The sequence below is a fragment of the Ictidomys tridecemlineatus genome, chromosome 1 (assembly GCF_052094955.1).
Source record: "Ictidomys tridecemlineatus isolate mIctTri1 chromosome 1, mIctTri1.hap1, whole genome shotgun sequence".
NCBI classification, from domain to species: Eukaryota; Metazoa; Chordata; class Mammalia; order Rodentia; family Sciuridae; genus Ictidomys; species Ictidomys tridecemlineatus.
Window position 1 is genome coordinate 52,410,985 of NC_135477.1, and position 20,827 is coordinate 52,431,811.

General features: G+C 48.4%; 1 protein-coding gene across 3 annotated transcripts in view; it reads right to left on the minus strand.

Annotated features, from left to right (window-relative positions):
• Window positions 1-20,827, minus strand: part of Hkdc1 (hexokinase domain containing 1) — a 73,626-nt gene that overhangs the window by 43,202 nt on the left and 9,597 nt on the right. For all 3 annotated transcript variants that reach the window (XM_005325960.4, XM_078041122.1, XM_078041130.1), the window contains exons 3-10: window positions 17,349-17,497; window positions 17,145-17,264; window positions 12,600-12,695; window positions 11,528-11,627; window positions 9,269-9,452; window positions 4,479-4,634; window positions 3,607-3,840; window positions 2,185-2,489 (exon numbers count right to left, since the gene is read on the minus strand). In XM_005325960.4, coding sequence (XP_005326017.1) covers window positions 2,185-2,489; window positions 3,607-3,840; window positions 4,479-4,634; window positions 9,269-9,452; window positions 11,528-11,627; window positions 12,600-12,695; window positions 17,145-17,264; window positions 17,349-17,497 — 1,344 coding nt within the window. The remainder of the gene's footprint in view (window positions 1-2,184; window positions 2,490-3,606; window positions 3,841-4,478; window positions 4,635-9,268; window positions 9,453-11,527; window positions 11,628-12,599; window positions 12,696-17,144; window positions 17,265-17,348; window positions 17,498-20,827) is intronic.

Below are 20,827 nucleotides of genomic sequence, written 5' to 3' on the forward strand. Positions count from 1 at the left end.
AGACTGCAAAGGCCAGGTGTCCCTAAACTATCCCTGGTGAGGTGCCACAAAAAGGGCCCTGAACTGCAGGAAAGGGACCTAGTGGTTCTGAAAGATGGCTCTTCACCTTAAGCAAGGGTGGCCAGGCCCTACCTTTCCACATCTGCAGAATAAGAGGTTGGGCCTCTGAGGGCCTTTCAGGCTCTGAGTTCCACCCCGCGGTGGCCTGTTAGGAAGCCCCAAGGTGCCGTGTTCTAGGAACAGGGCGTCTGGTAAAGGACACACTGAAACTGACTTGCAAGAGGCCTCTGAGGGTGACTCTGGGCCAGGTGACCCTGACCGCAAGGACTCTGGAAGGTGTTTCCATCCTGTCTGTGCAGCCTAGAGGGGTCCTTGTCACAGCATGGGATGATTTTTCTTGCTCCCTGATCCCCACACACCCCCGTCTGACTAATGAAAAAAACGTGTCAAGTCCTTCTCCCTTGGTACCTGTGGGCCCCATGTGCAGTCAGAGCCTCGGGCTTCCCTGCTGCCCGCATCATCTGCCTCCTTCCCAGAGAACCTTCTCCCTGCGCTCAGTCTCACTCACTTTTTTTTTTTGGTGGGGGGCAGGGGTACTGGGGATTGAACTCAGAGGCACCCGACTACTGAGCCACATCCTCGGCCCTTTTTTGTATTTTATTTAGAGACGGGGACTCACTGAGTTGCTTACTGCGCCTCTTTTGCTGAGGCTGGTTTTGAACTCTCGATCCTCATCACCTGATATCACTTACTTATTCATTGCCTAGCACCTGTGAGCCCCACCCACAACGGTAGGGGCTATACTTCACTATGTTACTGTGCCTGGAAAAGAGCAGTAGGTTCGTAACAGAGCTTTGAGGAGTGAAGGCAGAAGGATGAAAGAAATGAAGAATATGAATAATTAAGTAATTATGAGATTTTTTTATATATTTGATTTTTCTTTGTTTTTATTTTGGGAGGTCTTTGAGTTTTGTTGTTGTTGTGTTGTTGTTGTTGTTTTGGAGGGGAGTTGTTTGTTTTGGTGCATTGAACCTTGAACCCAGGGGCACTGACCACTGAGCCACTGAGCTACATCCTCAGTCCTTTTTATTTTGACACGGATTTTAAGTGGCGAAGGTTGGCCTCAAATTTGTGATCCTCCTGCCTACGCCTTCTGAGTCATCAGGATCTTAAGTGTGCATCACCACGCCCAGCTGGATTTGGGGTTTTGGTGTGGGTGGATGTGTATGTGTATGTGTGGCTGTTTCTCATGTAAACTCAAAGGATTTGGGCTTCGGAAAGATCTTGGTTGTTTAGAGATCCAGAACAGGTGACCTCAGCAGGTCACTAAACCCCTAAGTCTCAGTTTGGGTATCCATAAAATGGGAACCATTTCCTCTTTGAGAAACATACAAAGTGTTTTTGGAGATGAGATGGAAGTAAAGGTTCAAATGCAAATTATAAGATGTGAATCATCTCACAAAGGTCATTATTTCAGTAAGAAGTCCGTGAGATTCGAAGAGGTAAAATATTTTTTCTAAAGAACTTACTGTCCTCTTCAGAGGCTTCTCTCCCCTGAGCCCGAGGCGCAGGACCAGGATCAAGAGTTGAAAAAGTCCAGAGCAGAAACCAATGAGAGGAAGGAGAGCAGTCCAAGCCCCAGGAGAGAACCAGCAGGACGACCAGCCCAGTGACCCAGACGGACACTCAGGGACAGGAGGACCTGGGCCTTCTGTCTGCTCCTAGAATGGGTCTGCTCACGTCTTTACCTACACACGCAGACACACGTGCACACATGCTCGCACACACACACACCCTTGGGTCAACCGAGGCACACAGTTCAGTGGGAGAGTGAACCCCCATCTCCTCCTTTCATTACAGACATGAATCCAACGATCTAAAAACCGAATACCTCCCTGGATTTAGGGTTTTTTTTCGGGGGCACAGTGTGTGCTGCGGATTGAACTCAGGGGCACTTACTCATTGAGCCATATCCCCAGCCTTTTCCTGTATTTTATTTAGAGACAGGGTCTTACTGAATTGCTTAGGTCCTCGCTAAGTTGCTGGGCTGGCTTTGAACTCACAATCCTCCTGCCTCAGCCTCCTGAGCTGCTGGGATTCCAGATGTACACTACCTCACCCGGCTTAGGGAGTTTTGATGGGAGCTCTGGGCGGCCCTTCAGAGCAGGGGGCTTGCGGACCCACCTGTGCCGTCGGGCATCCCGCAGACGTAGGTGGGCAGCATCTTGACTGTGGCCAGCGCCTGGGTCTTCCTCTTCAGCCCGTACTCGAGCTCAGTCCGCATCTTGTGCTGCACGCCCACCAGCTGCTCCCGGGTCAGCTGGAACAAGGCCAGCACCTCATCAATCTGTTTCCTCTGGGCCTGCACACGGGAAGCCACCGCCGTCACCATGGCGGCCCCCTTGGTGCTGCCACTCTCTGACAGGAGGAAGCGGACATCACAGTTTGGGACCAGTCTCCTCACCACCTTGTGCAGGCGTTTGGGGTACCTGGAGGTGGGGGTGGTGCAAAATATCAACAGTCAGGTCTGACTAATGGGAAGAGACCCAGGTGGAGTGGGGACTGCATCTGCAGTTGCTAAATGTTATGGAGGGTGACGAGGACAGCTGGGACAGTGGAAGGACACTGGTGAGGCTCAAGGAAATGCCTATTTGATCAGCTAATATTTCACCGGTGGGGTACATCCATGCATAATGTATTAGCTGGACATCTTCTCTGTCTAAAGAAGGATCTTCTTGCTTAGCCCTTTCTAGAGTGTTCCCACTCGACTTCCAGCCTGACCTCCATTAGTCAAAGCGGATTCCATTCTGTTTTTCTGCCACCCCTGCTTTTTCCCATCTCTAACTGGGTGTATCTTATTTTCCAATCTTACTACCTAGTAGGTTTCAATAAATAATGAATGAATGATGGATGGATGGATGGATGGATGGATGGGTAGATAGATGGATGAATGAATGGATGGTAGATGGATGGATAGATGGGTAGATAGATGGATGGATGGTAGATGGATGGATGGATGGTGGATGGATGGATGGATGGGTAGATGGATGGATGGATGGGTAGATAGATGGATGAATGAATGGATGGTAGATGGATGGATGGATGATGGATGGATGGTGGATGGATGGATGGATGGGTAGATAGATGGATGGATGGGTAGATGGATAATGGATGGATGGTAGATGGATGATGGATGGTGGATGGATGGATGGATGGGTAGATGGATGGATGGATGGGTAGATGGATAATGGATGGATGGTAGATGGATGGATGGATGGTGGATGGATGGATGGATGGGTAGATGGATGGATGGATGGATATATGGGTTGACAGACACCCATATAGATGGATGGGTAGATGGATAGATGGCCTTCCTAATTAGGCAATTGGCTTGAGCAAACTATATCTTTGCGAGTGATTTCCAAAAGCAACCCAACCATTTAGGGGAAAGTAGGCTTTGGATTCGATCTTTCTTTTTAATCTTAGACTATACAGTGGTGTTCGGTTCCAGCTGCCCAAATACACAGCATTGTTCATTGAGAACACTGGAACCCGGCCCCAGGAGAGGCCTGCTGGAGGGGTTGCAGGCAGGCAGGCGGCACTCACTGGGGGTGTATCTTGTAGAGTGTGCCATCCATGCCCACCGTGGTCCGGAGCCTCGCCAGCTTCTTGTTCTCCCGAAGGCGCGTCAGGATGGCCGCCAACGCTGCTGCACAGAGATTGGCGGAACGGAAGGAGACGATGGTGCAGACATGCTGGACAGCAATGCAGTCGGCCTCAGAGGGCTCCAGGCCCAGATCCACCAGGATCTCTCTTGTATTACCAAGGCCTTCTTTGTACCTGGCCAGGGGACAGGAATGAGAGGACCACACTTCCCCATGCCACGGGCATCCTCCTGGAGGAACCAGCTCTCCCACCTCTCAGGATTATACAAATAGACATGATGACAGAGGAATGACAATATCAACATTGATAAGGGCTATTTATTGAGCACTTACTCTATGCCAGGTACTTGTCTGAAGATTTTATATGTATTAACACATTTAATCTCCACAAAAATACTAAGGAAAAGTACTGTCACTACCAAATTGTACAGATGAAAAGGGTGAGTCACAACAAGGGTAACTCGTCCCTGGTGGCACAGTTTATAAGTGCTAGACCCAAGATTTGAACTCAGGTAATTAGATTATGGCCCATACTTTTAACCATGCTGTGCTATGTAGCCCAAATCTGCACAGTCCCAGACTCCGGGTGAGTGCCAGTCTGCTAAATCGAAACTGATCACAAAGCCCATGGCAATGCCAGGGATTCTCAGCCTGAGGAACAGGACACTGAGATGACTAAGGCCAGCCATCTCCACCAGCAGCCCATTGCAGGGATCTGAGTGTAAGAACTCAAACCACCAAACCCAAAGGCAGCTCCACTGGCCACCCCACTCCCACAGAGGCAAGGCGGGAGGGACACAGTCAGTGACTTACTTCTCCATGGCAGCCACGTGTTGTGTCTCGATCTTGCCCTTAGTGTGGAGAGCAGAGGATTTCACGCCACCAAACAGGAGGCCAGCCTTAGCCATCTTCAGCAAGATGAGCCTGACGAGCTCTCCCAGGTACAAGCCACTGATCATCTTCTCAAACCTGCAATTTGGTGAACACAACAGTGGAAGCCACGTCTTTGGTTATGCAGCATCATATCCCAAAGACCAGGAGCCATGGCTCAAGGTCAAGAGCAGGATAAGAGCTCTGTGGGTCAGGAGGCCTCAGCCCAGCCCAGGTGCAGCACGCCGTTGGCAGAAGAGCACCATCCTCTCCTCGACACTCTTCATCAAGGAAAGGGCTGAGTTGGAGAAGATCTAAGATTCCTACCTGTTCACAAAATGCTGGGCTCCAAGAATCTTTATCTCAAACCACCCTGGCTGTGGGGGTGCCATGCTTACTTTGGGGATAAGGAAACTCAACATCACAGGCTTCAGATACTTTCCTAGGAATCACATAACCATTGCACGACAAATCACATTCCAGGTACTTCCATCTCTTACATTGAGCTTTTATCCAAACATGAAAAGATGCTGCCGTCATTTGGTCCTGGCGTGTCCCCCAAAGGCTCAGGTGTGATAAGCTTGGTGCTCAAGCTGTGTAATGCTGATGGGAAATCGTGGGATTTTAAGAAATGGGACCTTGTGGGTGGTCGTCCAGTCACTGGGGGGGGGGTGCTCTTGGAGGGGATGTTGGGATTCTAGTCCCTTCCTCTTCCTCTCTCTTTCTCACACCCAGCCAGGGGGCGAATGGGCCTCCTCTGCCACATGCTCCTGCCATGATGTGCTGGCCCACCAGGGGCCCAAAAGCAGAGGGGCCAACCAGTCATGGACTAGAATCTCCCAAACTGCAAGCCAAAATAAACTTTTCTCCTCGTAAGTAAATTGTCTCAGGTATTTGTGACGGAGATGGGAAGCTACCACTGTGCTGTCTGTGGGATAGAGGATCTACCATAAGGCGAATGCAGTCTCTGGAAGGCCACCTGTACCTCTGAGTCTGCACACCAGACAACTGCTCATCCTCAGCCCCCCACCAGGTGAGCTACAAGTTTCATTTTCCAAACATGATATGACACAAAGTCAAGGACAATCTGTTTCATAATCTACCTTGAATATTGCACTGTTTAAAAATCTTAGAAGGGCTGGGGAGATAGCTCAGTTGGGAGAGTGCTTGCCTTGCATGCACAAGGCCCTGGGTTCAATCTCCAGTCCTACCAAAAATAAATAAATAAATAAATAAATAAAAATCTTAGAACATTGAAGAAACAGAAGACAATCAAATAAAATTTAAGCTGGATTCGAGAGAATAGAATTTATCTTAAGTGAAATGGAAATGGATAAAAATGAAAAAAGTAAAAAAAAAAAAAAATGGGCATCCCTTCCTTGGAACATGACTGCCCGGGGTCCCCAGGGAAGCCGGGGTATGCTGGGTGTGGGTACAGCCAAGGCAGGAATGTGCTGGGAGGGTTTGCATTTCTAGCGTTTGAATGATTTCTAGGAAGTGCCTAATTATTCATTCGCCAAGGCGTCTCTGCAAAAAGGTCGATTCAGGGCTGGTGCTGGGAAAGTGGGAAATGAACCTGGGACATGTTCTCTGCACTAAAGGACAAGCTACTTAAGAGCAATGAAAACATGTCACAAGGACTCAGGAGTCAGCTTGAAGGGGCTTCCTTTGGCTAAATCTGAAGAAAAAAAAACTTGGAGCATCAAAATAAACAACAATAGGAAGAAATTGAAACATAATTTAAAAAAAAAAAAAGAAGAAGAGGGCTTCGGCTGTAGCTCAGTTGTAGAGCGCCTGCCTGGCACGTGTGAGGCACTGGGTTCGACCCTCAGCACCACATAAAAGTAAATAAATGAATAAAGATATTGTGTCCATCTACAACTAAACAAATATTAAAAAATAAAAGGAATCCACAAGTCCATACTAGTATAAATAAATGAAGGAGACAGGAAAGCTCTTCCTTTCAGTAGAATAACTACTAATAAACATAGAAGGAATGATGGGTTTAGAAATTCATCAGTGGATATGAAAGTAGGAAGCTAAAGCTTGACAATAATCTCTCCATCAGACACTTGCTCAGCGCACAGGCATGAGAGTGACCGCACACTGGAGAACCCTGCCGGTATCCCTCAACCCAGTGACGTGGGTTAGCGGAGGCTTGGAACAGACTCCACAAGCCTCCGGTACATACAGGGCACTGGGAAAGACACGCACCACCTGCAGGATACTCCTGCAGAAAAGTGCACTTGGCAGGGTGTGGTAGGGCACACCTGTAATCCCAGCAGCTCAGGAGGCTGAGGCAGGAGAATCTCGAGTTCAAAGCCAGCCTCAGCAACAGCAAGGCCCTAGGTAACTCAGTGAGACCCTGTCTCTAAATAAAATACAAAATAGGGCTGAGGTTTTGGCTCAGCAGCTGAGTGCCCCTGAGTTCAGTCCCCAGTACCTAAAAAAAAAAAAATTTTTTTTTAAATGCACCTGAATCTAACCATTAGGAAACATCATAAAAATCCAAAAGCTGTTGATTGATTCTGCAAAATATTAGCCTCTGTTCTTCAAAGTCACAAAAAAAAAAAAAAAAACAGACACTAAAGAAGTATCTCAGATACTAAAGAAGATACTGAGGAAGTGCTCCAGGCTCAAAGAGGCTAAAGAGACATCACTGTAAAATGTAACCTGCAATTCTGGATGAGAGCCCAGACCACGGCATTTCTTTCCTTTCTTATAAAAGACATTGGTGGGGCTGGGGTTGTGGCTCAGTGGTCGAGTGCTCACCTAGCATGCATGAGGCACTGGGTTCAATCCTCAGAACCACATAAATGTAAAATAAAGATATTGTGTCTACCTAAAACTAAAAAAATAAATATTTAAAAATAAATAAAATAAAGGTATTGTGTCTATCTGCAACTAAGATAATATATTTTAAAAAGACATTGGTGAATAGACAAGCAAAAGGAAGTAGAATAGAAGGAGCATGGGAGAGGGGAGGGAGGATGGGAGAGAAAGGGAGGATCATGAACTGAAATCGATTTCTTTGCATGTGTTTGTTGGTCAGGATGAGCCCAACTACTATGCATAACTACAAAGCTCAGGAAAAAAAAAAAAAAGACACTGGTGGGGGCCAGGCACGGTGGTGCATAACCGTAATCTCAGCCACTTGGGAGGCAGAGGCAGGAGGATCACACATAGAAGGCCCGCCTGAACAGTTTAGCAGGACTCTGTCTCAAAATAAAAAAATAAAAAGGGTGGGGATAAGCTGGGGTGGTAGCTCAGTGATGGAGCGCTTGCCTAGCACATGTGAGGCACTGGGTTCGATCCTCAGCACCATATAAAAATAAATAAATAAAATAAACGTATTATGTCCATCTACAACTAAGAAAAAATTTTTAAAAAGAGTGGGGATAAAAATATTAATTTAAAAAATATTTTTTTAAAGTGGAGAATGTAGCTCAGTGGCAGAGTGATAGCTTTGCTAGACTATGAATCCAATCACCAAAAATATATATATTTATAAGTTGCTGAGGTTGGCCTTGAACTTGCAATCCTCTTGCTTCAGCTTCCCAAGTTGCTGCAATTATAGGCATGTGCCACTGCAGCTGGCTCAGAAAAAATAATCTTATACATACATATGTGAGTGTATTTTATGTGTGTGTATAAACATAGACATACATACATACAGAGAGAATATTACTATTTGGGGAATTTGAGTGAATGGATATGGGGAAACAAACTACTTTCACAACTTTTCTGTAATTCAAAATTAATTTTTATGGGGTGTAGCAGCACACACCTCTAATCCCAGTAACTTGGGAGGGTGAAAAATCACAAGTTCAAAGCCAGCCTCAGCAATTTAGCAAGGCCCTAAGGAACTTAGCAAGACTTTGTCTCAAAATAAAATTTTATAAAAGGCTAGGAAAGTGGCTCAGTGGTTAAGCAGCCTGGGTTCATCCCCCTAGTACCATATATATATGGTACAAGGGGAATGAAAAAAATATATATATATGGTACTATGGGAATTAATATATATATATATATGGTTTTTTTTCTTAATCTAAACATTCTTTCATTTAACAAACTCTCAATGAAGTTCAATAATGTGTAAGACTCAGTGTGTAGAAAGGAAAGGAAGGTCAATCATGCAAGCTGCCTTCAGGGAGCTCAGCGTGTAGATGAAGAGCTGCGGCAGATACCTAAGTATAGAGACGTGTATGGGATAAGGCTGGGAAGGGTGTGGACAGCAGACACAGAAGGAAGGCCTGCCCAGGCCCTTTTCTGTACTTTATTTACAGACAGGGTCTCACTGAGTTGCTTGGGGCCTCACTAAGTTGCTGAGGCTGGCTTTGAACTCTCAATCCTCCTGCCTCAGCATCTGGGATGACAGGCGTGTGCCACCGCACCTGGCATGCCTGGGTTCCTTCTGTGGCTGCTTGCCTGTGTGCTCCAAGAAGGCCAGACCTGTGGTTTGGTTCATGGCCTCATCTCCAACGCCTTGATGCACATCCTACTCCAGAAATACGGGCGGAACTAGAGCTAGGGATATGACCTAGGAGACAGCCAGTCCACTTCCTTGGCTTCCATCTGTTCATCTGCCAAATAAAACTGAAATACAAGCCTTGCCTTATAAACTCATTGAGACAGATGACTAGTCACACGTGGAGAGCCTCCCAGGTACAAGGGCACCAGGGATCAGGCAGTGCCTGGTGCCGATGCCCAGATCAGAGCGAGTGGGCACTCACAGCTGTTTCCCCGGGTTGAGCGAGCCAAGGTCCAGCTCCCTGTCAAACTCGGTGCGGATGTCCTCCAAGGCCCCATCGTCCCCGAAGGCCCCCCACTCTGTGTTGATGCACATCCTCCCCTCGTCGCCTTCCACGAGGTCAATGTTGCTCATGTCCTCCATGTAACATGCGTTGGTGCCAGTTCCTGGAAAAGGGATCAGAGAGAATAGGCAAAGAGGAAAGGGCACCCGGCTGGGCAGGACATGGAGAACCCAGCTGCCTGGAGTCTTGAAGAATGCACACAAAGTGCTTTTGATCCACTCCCCAGGGCTGGTGCTGGCAGAGGAGAGCAGCTTTGGCAAGCCTCAAGCTCATGAGGAATAGAGCTGACATGCCCAGCCCGTGCTTCTCAGTGTGTTAATGGATGGTGGTTATGAATGGAGTCAATTATGAAGCCGTCCCTCATGAATATGCATGAAAGCTGACAAAGCGCACTTAGAAGAGAAGGCTGAGTTAAGCTAATCTTGTAAATATTGGGGGGGAGCCCACTCACCCAACCCAGAGCAAGCTGCTCTATAAGCTACTGACATTCCTTTTTTATTTGACACTAAAAATACTCTACTTACCCCCTGCTATCAGTGGCTCTAGCATACGCGCTTTCTTAGCGCTATCTTATCTGTGACAGTGATTAACTAGCACCTAAGAAAGTAACGATTCATATCCAAATACAAGATCACTACAGGAAAATCCCTCAAATACTTCAGTATTGGAGAACCCTGCAAGGGGAGTCTTTTTGGAATCTTTTAGGTTGGTGGAAATGTTCTAAAATGACAAAGGACATTGATGAAGCTCTGTGAGTTTACGAAAAGCCATTCAACTGCACACTTGTAGCATGAGAATTGATATGCCTCAGACAAGCTGCTTTAGATGTCTTTAAAATATTTTTTTTTCTATTTCTCTGATATGCTGGACTGAGTATTTGAAATGCCAACATGAAAAAATGGGAAATGTAAGAAAGCAGAACGTGGCCAGGCTCAGTGGCACATGCCTGTAATCCCAGCGGCTTGGGAGGCTGAGGCAGGAGGATCACGAGTTCAAAGCCAGCCTCAGCAAAAGCCAGGCCCTAAGCAACTCCGTGAGACCCTGTCCACAGGACAGCAGCTGGATGTCATGGGTGGAGGCCACCTCATTCTGAGGTGTGGGGCTCCTGGAAATGGAAAGGCACAGGAAGCTGCTCAGGTTTAAAGACCCGGCCCTTCCAGACAGTCAGGTGGAGGAGGTGCTTTTGGAGATTAAGACAGATCCATTCAGAAAACTCTCCCAGTCGTGGTAGAGAGATGGGAAGGGGAGAAGCGGCTATTCAAGAACAACCTAGAGACCAGTCCCTCCTGCCTTCTCATGGGCCCTCCTGCAGAGCCCCTCCCACCTGCTGGACATCTCTGGGGCTTCTGACGTCCCCTGACAGCACAGCCTCTTGATTGATCACCCTTGTCCCCAGGAATTGATTCTCCATGCAGCAGCCAAGGAAAGCTTTTTTTTTTTTTTTAATGTTTATTTATTTTTTTTTGGTTCTAGGCGGACACATCTTTGTTGGTATGTGGTGCTGAGGATCGAACCCGGGCCGCACGCATGCCAGGCGAGCGCGCTACCGCTTGAGCCACATCCCCAGCCCGAGGAAAGTTTTTTAAAACACTTTTCCATTTATCCAACCCCCACCCAAAGTCCTCCAGGGCTTCTCATCCCCCTTGGGTAAAAGCTGGTGGCCTTTCCTCCTCCTCCCCCCATCCCCATCAGCCTTCTCCTGCTTGATGCAGCCACCCTCAGCCTCTGAGGTTCCTGAGTACCCTGGACTCATCTGTGAGGTTAGAGGCTCCTCCCTGCCAGGGACACCTCTCCCTCCGCCTCCACCCTGCCCTCTCGTCCCCTCTCCTCCTCACCCCTCACTCTGTCATGGCAGCCTGTGTACATGTCTTCATCATGCTCACCACCACCAGAAATTACCCTGTGAGTGTCAGTCTCCCTGACCTTCCCCACCTCCCCTCTGCAAGCTCCAGAAGAGCACAGGAGCCCACGGCTGCCAGCCCAGGGCCCAGCCCAGGGCCCACACACCACAGCTGGCGGGAAACACTTGTGAATGAATGAATCAATTCCCACCTCCCTAAGTCGCCTCTCCTGAATGGACAGGGTCAGCCCCCCACCATTTACTCAGGTTTTGCTGAAACTAAGCTCCAAACAAGCCCCTTTCTCCCACCTCTGAAAAAATAAGTTCAAATGAGTTACCAATGATCACACCGACTTCACAGTAGGGGTCATCGTAGGCACACGTCATCATGGTCCCCACGGTGTCATTGACCAAGGCCAGGATATCCACATCCAGGTCCTGTTGAACACAAGGCCCCGAGAGCATCAGTGGGTGGGAAGGAGGTGGGACCCTTCCCCTTCCCCAGGAAAGCAGGTAGTTGAGACATCACTAGATTCCGCCTGCTGGCCTGCGGGGAGAAGTGGGGTGTATGAAGGTCAGGGGCCAGGAGAGGGAGAGGGACCTGTGCTCCTCCTCTGAGGGTGAAGGCCTCTGTGCAGAGGGAATATGAAGACAGCCCATCAGGAGGGCTGTTCCCACACCCTTGTGTGAGGAAGCCTGAGAGCGCCCAGAGGAAAGCACACCCATCCTGGGCGCAACGGTGTCTCTAGGGAAGAAAGCCAAAGTCTCGCCACAGGAACCTGGGCCCCAGCAAGCCCCCCTCTAGGGGTCATGCCGTGGTTTCCTGTTCTGCCAAGTCAACTTGGGTCATTGCACAGGGTTCCCCAGGTGTTGGAGGAACATTTTTAAATAAACTGAAAATGTTAAGAGCGAAAGGAAGGCTACCAAGGAATAGAAGCCCAGCCTTAAAGAGAAAAAAGACCAGAAGGATGCACAGCACAACAGCCCTCTGCACTGGGGACCCCACAGCTCGGTGACAGAGCACTCAGCTAGCACTGGAGAGGCCCTGGTGCAATCCCTGGCACAGCAAAAACACACACACACTCACACACACACACTCACGTGTGTACTCTTTCCTTCGGGGTAACAAGCAGTTGGGATTTATTTGTGCTGCACTTTCCAGCTCATCAAGGAGCAAGCCATCTGTGGAGCCTGAGAGAGGAGGGGTTTAACTAAGTCCCCATGAAGGGCTGCGGCCAGTGGGGGACTCAGGGAAGTGCAGGGACACAAAATGGCCACATATGAGCTACAGTGGGATGTCCCTGAAGAAGTTCCTTCTCTGATTCTCCTTCCGGGCAGGCACAGTACAAGACCCCCAAGAGAAAGGGGCTGGGACTGGGAGAGGTCCTCACGCCAAAGTCAATTCCTCACCTTGTGTTTTTTCATGGCTCTGGTCAGGCGGCTCACTACGTCCGTGTCCTGAACGCCCCGTGCCTTGAACTTCTTGGTCCATGAAAGCAGGACACCCTGTGGGGAGACATCAGATCCAGTCCCAACGGAGCAGCAGAAACATCAAGCACACAGAACACCCCCACAGGCTTCTCTTCTCTAGGCTGAAGCACCCCCAATATTTTCTCTCATTTTGTTTCCAATTGACGCATAAAAACTATTCAGATAGTTTTTGAATGCATGTATCTAATGTGTAATGATCAATTAGGAAAATTAACAAATCCATCACCTCAAACATTGAGCACTTGTTTGTGGTTAGAATATTCAGTCTTGTAGTCCTTTTGAAATGTATAATATAATTTCATCCAATATAGTTGCCCTACTGTGCAATAGTATGTGCAATAGAACACCAGAATTTATTTCTCCTATTTGGCTGGGAATTTGTACCCACTGGCCCTTCTCTCCTCAGCCCTCCCTCCTTTTAACCCTTCCCAGCTGATGGAAACCACCATCCTACTTTCTACTTCCACAAGATCAACTTTCGCAGATTCCAAAAAAATGAGTGAGATCGTGTGGTATTTGTCCTTCTGTGCCTGGCTTATTTCACTGAACATCCTCCAGCCTCATCCACTTTGCTGTATGTGACAGGATTTCATCCTTTCTTGGCTGAACGGTATTCTGTTGTGCACACGGGACACACTTTATCCCTTTATCTGTTGGTGGACATTGCAGTTGAGCCCATAGCTTGGCTATGGAGGACAGATCCTTCTAATATCACTTCAGAGGACTTTTTTAGTATTGATTCCTCTCATTTGAGTAGACTGAAACTTGATATATAGTAACAGAGCAATTACAGAAGAGTTAGAACTACTGGGCGTGGTGGGGCATGCCTGTAATCCCAGTGGCTCAGGAGGCTGAGGCAGGAGAATGGAGAGTTCAAAGCCAGCCTCAGCAATTTAGCAAGTGAGACCCTATCGCTAAATAAAATACAAAAAAAGGGCTGAGGATGTGGCTCAGTGATTAAGTGCCCCTGAGTTCAATCTCTGGTACAAAAAAAAAAAACAGAACACTTGGATTCCTGAGACATTGAAGCCTTCGTTTATTCAACTGTATAATTGAAATATCTCTTTCCTATGGAGGATGTGAAGAAATACCACTTCTCTCTCTCTCTCTCTCAGGCATGCTCTGATGAAAATATCTGGCATACGGTATCTACATGATTTGCAGGTCCCCAAAACAAAAACTGGCAAGGTATTACCTTGTAGGACTCCCTCAAAAACTTAATTCCACTTGGAAAAATAGTTCTCAAGTTGTATCAATCTTTTTTCTTTCTTTTTTTGGATCCAGGGCACTTTACTACTGAGCTACATTCCCAGCCCTTTCAATTTTATCTTGAAACTAGTTTCACGAGGTTGCCCAGGCTGGCTTCCAGATTTCAATCCTCCTGCCTCAACTTCCCCAGAGGCTGGGATTATAGGAGTAAGTTACCACGCCTGATTATCAATAATTTCTTTACAAATGATGTTTCCCAGGTGTTTCATGTCTGAAATCACAAATAATCATATAATTGTTCAGACTAGAAGAGAACCTGGAGGTTGAAAGAATCTCCCCCAAGTCCACCCAGTCAAGAGTGACTAAGCTCACAAACTCCCAACCACACTTCTTCCTATCCCCTCAGCTTATGGATAAAGAAACTTCGATTTAGGCAGGTGCTATGGCACACACCTGTAATCCCAGTGGCTGGGGAAGCTGAGGCAGGAGGATCATGAGTTCAAAGCCAGCCTCAGCAACAGAGCAAGGCCCTGGGCAACTTAGTGAGATCCTGATTCTAAATAAAATATAAAAAGGGGACTGGGGACGAGGCTCAAAGGTTCAGTATCCAGTAAAAAAGAAGGAGGGGGAAGGAGAGAGGGAGGAAAGGGGGGTTGAGGGGGAGGGGGAGGGTTGGGGAAGCAGGAAGAGAAGGAGGGGAAAGAGGAGGAAGAGGAGGAGAAAAGAAAAAGAAAAAAGAAACTGCTATTTAGAGACAGGGAACTGCTCTAGTTCTCACAGTGAGTGACACCCAGAGCCCATTCGTTTGCAAGGTCTCTGACTCCCGACTCCCGCCCGCCGCCAGGTTTCTATGCTGCACCACAGCGCCACCCCGCGGTAGCTCTCTCTAACTTATTTTTTATAGACTTTTTTTTTTTTTTTTTTCCCCTCCATAGGCTTTTCATGATCCAGGTTCATGAGACAGAGTGAGTGGTAGAGTGGCTTCTCCCTCCAAAGGGTACCGGGGAAAATGTGGGATCCGTTAGGGAAATAGTGTATGGGAAACTGAGGGATAAAGGCTTGTGGTGTAATGTTAACTTGTGGAAAAATAAATAATAACATACAACTATTTATTTTAAAACTATTCACAGCATGACATAAGTATTTAATGTAGATGTGACTAGATGCAGTTCTAGAAACAGATATTTCTGAATTCCGGGATTGGAGATGATTTCTATTTTCTTCTTTAAGTCTGTCTCTAAGTTAGTCTGTCTCTAACTGAGTTGCTTAGGGTCTCACTAAGTTACTGAGATTGGCTTTGAGCTCTTAATCTTCCTGCCTCAGCATCCCAAGCATTCTGGGCTTACAGGTGTGTACCACTGCACCCGGCAATCCTCATTTTTTTAAATCTTAAAAATGTATGACTGGGCTGGGGATGTGGCTCAAGCAGCAGTGCACTTGCCTGGCATTCGCGGGGCGCTGGGTTCGATCCTCAGCACCACATAAAAATAAAATGAAGATGTTGTGTCCACCAAAAACTAAAAAATAAATATTAAAAAAATTCTCTCTCTCTCAAAAAAAATGACTATTTTACCATGAGAACACACAGAAAAATTCATCTTTGGCTTGGCTTTTCTTCTCTCTCATTTAAAAAAATAAAAGAAAGAAAACAATGATTGCTGGGCACAGTGGCACATGCCTGTAACCCCAGGTACTCAGGAGGCTGAGGCAGGAGGATGCAAGTTTATGGTCTAGCAACTTAGCAAGACTATATCTCAAAAACAAAACAAAACAAAAGTTTGGGGTATAGCTCAGTGGCCCCTGGGTTCAATTCCCAGTATCTACCCCGAACATATTCAGATGCACACAAAATCAAGGCTGTAGCTCAGTAGCAGAGCAAATGCTTAGAGTGAGAGAAGCCCTGGGTTTAGTCCCCAGCACCAAAAAAATTAAGCAAATAAACCTCCCAAACCAAGTAGATGCCTTTTAATTCTCAAGCCCTTATCTTCTTTAATCACTTTTCATTTCTCAAAGAAGCTCCCTTAATCACACATCCTGAGGGTAAACTGACCCCCACTAAGCCTGAGAAACTCTCCCTGCTTCCTCGGCCCCAGGTGACAGGTGATTCATCTTTGGCTCAAAGCCTGCACCTCTTGCCCGCCTCTGCTCTTCCACACAGCAAGGACAGCGAAGCTCAGAGCCAAGTTCATCAAGGTCTCATCTAAGCGTTCTCCGAAACCTTCTTTCTGTTATTTCCCCCCAATCCTTTTATTTATGAAAGAAAGAAAGAAAACCTCAGCCTTGCTGTGCTGCAGAGAGGATGGCAAGTTCCTACTCACTGGAATCAAATGATTGACGGCACCTTTGAATTGTAAGATAGTTACCAAACACCTGTTAAGGCGGGGGGGGGGGGGGGGTAGAGAATCAGACAAACAGCACCTGCCCTCCAGAGACACCTGTTGACTTTGGAATGCGGCACAAAAGCACAGAGACCCAGTGGCTACGGCTTATGCACCACGTTAAGCTCTTGACAAATAATCTGTCAAGCTTCCCTTTAACCAGCAAGTAAATATTTTCACCCTTGTTTTATGAATGAACAACAAAAGGCTCGGAAGTTAAGTAACTTGTTCAAGGAGACACCGTGATTAAGGCCAGGTCTGGGGGATATGGAAGCTCTACTACCAGCACCAAGCAGTAAGCGGCCCAAGCCACTTATGATGAACCATTGGGTGTCCTAGCCAGAGTGTGCAGTAGGAGACTTAGAGGCCACCACCCCACAAACAGGAATGGCCTGGAGAGACTTCACTCTTGACGGTAACCCCTTGAGCCCCCAGAAAGCTCACTGTCCCTGGCCCTTAACTTATTTTCACAGAGATGCCGGAGGCTTCCCACTCCAATGCTAGGCAGCCGTGTCAGTGGTCCTAACTCTGGTCCTCAAACCAGCAGCTCCGTGAATCCTATTACCTGTTAAAAATGCAAATTTAGGGCCTGGCTGCAGACCCAGGGATTCTGTGGAGCCCAGCAACCTGGGTCCCAAGCCCTCCAGGGGCTTAAACTGCATCCCAAGGTTTGAGAGCCACTGGAAACCATTCCACTCCCTCCTTTGTGCTTTGCTCATGTTAAGAGCAGAGTCAAGGCCACGGTGTTAACCAAGTCTGTGCCATCTCATCACTAGCCAACAGTGGAGGGAAAGATCAATCAGAAAGCTCCTGCTGTCCCCACTGTGCCCAGCCGGGCTCCTGAGCAAGTGCACCTTCTCCACCCCTGCAGGCTTACCTCTTCCAACTTAGTCTGTTTGCAGGGAAAAGAAAAAGTAAAGCCAAGGGGCAGTTTCTTATGCTGCAAGTCTTTGGTCTTCATGAAATCTGCCAGGCAGTCAGCCACGTAGTCAAACAGCTGCAGAAAGAAAACGCACAGGACATGGGCCCAAGGCACAGTTTCTCACCCCTGGTGACAAGGACTTCCCCGCCTGCCCCGTACCTCCGAGCCATTTCCCCGGATGATTTCATTGGGCATTGGGTAGAACTGACTCTCCATCTGGACATTTCGTTTCCCTTCCTCAGAGACTTGCACCTTCAAGACTCGAAACTTGGATCCTCCAAGATCCAGGGAAAGGAATTCCCCATTTTCTATTAAGAAACAAAAGACAGGCACCGGTCACTGAGGTCTGCGCTGTGGTGAGCTCAGTGTTGGAAGGTGGACATGGAAATGCCATTAGTGCTCACAACCACCCCCTGGGCGAGTGTCAGCATGCTCACTTGGGGGGGGGTGGCTTGAGGAGTGTGGCGTGTGTCTGAGCCACTGCAGCAGGGGACAGAAGTGAGGTGTGAGCCCAGGTATGTCCGACTCTGCAGCCTGAGTTCACCCCACTCAGCCAAGCTGCAGGAAATGAGAATGTTCATTTGGGGAAGACACATGTGAACCCTTGTTTTTTGGTGCCAGGGATTGAACCCTGGGGTGCTCAACCACTGAGCCACATCCCCAGCCCTTTCTATTTTTTATTTTGAGACAGGATCTTGCTATGATGCTGAGGGCCTCATTAAGTTGCTGAGGCTGGCCTCGAAGTTGCAATCCTCTTGCCTCAGCCTCCCAAGTCACTGGGATTATAGGCGTGTGTCACCACGCCCAGCTGGATGCTTAAGTTTCAGGCCAGAGCCATTCCAAAAGGAGAAAATGGAACACTACACAGCCTGGTCCAAGAGAGACGCCCGTTACCAAAACGGTGGAAATGACGCACATGCTGGTGTGACAGCCCTGGCCACATGGACTCAGGATCCCTGCCAGTGCCTTTGGCATCAGCCAGAGATGGAATGCAAACTCAGGCATGTACCCGTTTGACAACAAGCCTTTGTACATATTATTCATGCCTGAAGGGTAGGTTCCAGTACCAGGCGTGCTTCAGGATACATGCCCACAGCACAGGTCAGTGAAACTTCCAACTCACAAACCCAGCACCCACAGGCCTGTGTCCTACTACATGACGGCTGTCACACCTGCCTGGATCTCAGGAGCCAGCTGGCCAGAGTCACTCCTTGTAAAGCATGAAATAAAACACAGAGGAAGTTGCTAGTAGATGGTTGAAACCAAACCGTCAGTGCTTCTGACCCTTGAGGTCAGGCAGGAAGCCAAGGGGGTCACCTGCAAGTAGCAATCACAGGCAGAAAGCATTCAAGGCCCAGTTCCCTTGAGGCCTGAGTACACCACCACTCCTGCCCTTGGATTCCCACATGATCTTGTGTCCCTCGTGCCATGACCTCACACATCGTGTTTTCCAGTGGGTTTCTCCAATCTGAGCAGTCAACGAGCTGGAAGCAGCAGAGCCTCAGCTGGCTCAGCGCTCCTTAGCCCACAGCTAGTGATCCAGTGGGTTGAGATTCTGCACTTCTAAACAAGCACCCGGGTCGCCAGGGTGGAGAACCCTCATTGATAGACTCAGCCAGCTTCATCTTTTGTTTCTGTGGAAACATCTGGAGATTATCTTCCCAGATCAGCTCTGAAATGAGCCAGGTGAAGCCATGATACCTGGCTGGGGACTCCAGGGAGCAAACCTTATCCATCTCTTATGAGCACGTCTCATGCAGCAGCTGGAGACGCTCACCCAGACGTTTCCTTGGTGTGGAAATCAGCAGATCACCATGTACAAACATTTATGGGGCACCTGTCAGTGCCATGTCCCAGGCCTGGTGCTAGGAATGCAAAGATGAAAGGCTGCAGATACTTGGGGAGTTTATCAGCAGTGCAGGTGCAGAAGGAAGCCATTTCCATCTGGAGGACAGGGACTGTAATGGTGGAAAGTGCAGGGAGAGGTGCCCAAATCAGAGCTGGGAGGCGGCAGACACAGCTGAGTGTGGGGACGAGAGCAAGTTAGGTAGCCAGGCAGGGGACAGCCGTGTTCCAGGGAGAGGAGACCATGAGCAAAGGAATGGACGCCTGTGGTTCTGAAGCAGAAATGGGCCTGGAAGGTAGTCTGGGGTAAATCAGGAAGGATCTAGAAAAGTCACCCTACCCCAGAGAGTTAGGACTTTATCCAGAAGGTGAGAAGGAGCCACAGAAAGTTTTGTTGTTGTTTGCTTGGTTTTTTGTTGTTGTTGTTGTTGTTGTTGTTGTTTTGGTACAGAGGATTGAACCCAGGGGCACTTAAACTCTGAGCCCCCTCCCCAGCCCTTTTTATATTTTATTTAGAGACAGGGTCTCACTGAATTGCTGAGGTTCTCGCTGCGTTGCTGAGGACTGGCTTTGAACTCATGATCCTCCTGCCTTGGCCTCCTGAGCCGCTGGGACTACAGGTGTGCACCACTGCACCTGGCTCACAGAAAGATTTTGAGCAAGGGAATGCCAAGGTCTGATTGATATTTTGAGGGAAAAAAGGAAACAAAAAACCTCTGGCACCAATCAGGGCAGCCCCAGGGTTTAGCAAAAGAGGAGGCTATGGAGCTGCATATATGGTGTGAGACCTGGCTAGTGCGGAGATCTTCCTCTCCCTACCCCCCACACCACACAGAGTGCTGTTATCACTGTGCAAACATGTCACTCTGGTGACTCAAGGTGCTGTTTCATGGAAACCACGTGGTGTGATCCCTTCTGTGATGTGACTCTAACCCCACAGGAAGAACTCACTGGAGCCTGAGGGAGGGAGGCTCTGCCCAGGCAGAGGAGGGGGGCCAGGACAGCGGGGGACCTTCAGGGCCTCCCAATTGTGCAGACTTTTTTCCATCACCTGTTGGCTGCTGATGATCCTCAGAGACGGGGGTCCTTTCTCCTAAGCCATGCCAGGGTTCGTGCCTTTCTTCCCTCTGCACTCCCCAGTGCCGTGTCTCCTGAAGGCGCACAGTGACTCGCCTTAGAGATTCTGGACATTCCATCTCCAGAGGGAGAGGCTAGGAAAACTGGGTTTGGGAATCGTTCCAGGTGAGTCTGATTCTTATTCTCAGACAACTACAAACCCTCTGGGACCATCAGCCATGCTGGCAGGTAACCTCAGAGCCCCCCGGGCTCATCCCAGGCCTACGTGCAGGTCTAGGAAGCACGTGGAGGCAAAAGCCAGCTGGGGTCCTGCTGAGGCCCCCTAACCACCTTCCCCCCACCCCAGGCTGGGGGCTTCTGGGGCCCTCCTTCCACACCTGCTAGAGGCAGAGGATGATAAAACACTGGGAAGGCTCTTGGTCCTAAGAATGGTCCCTGGCAGATTTTTAAGAGGCTGGGAGGTGAGTCGGCCTCAGGAGACGGTAGACTAGGGGAAGCTATGGAGGCCAGCAGATGCAGAAGGAGCTCGAGGGAAATTGCATACATTTCTGAATGGGTTATTTGATTTTGTCAGTAATCACAAAATGACACCATCAGCTCACAAGAGTCACAGAAGACTGGGGACAACATCTGGGAGAGTTTAAAGCACTTCAGTCACACAACCACACTGGATCCTAATGTCAGCTCAGAAAACAAGACCCCTAAATGTGCAACTC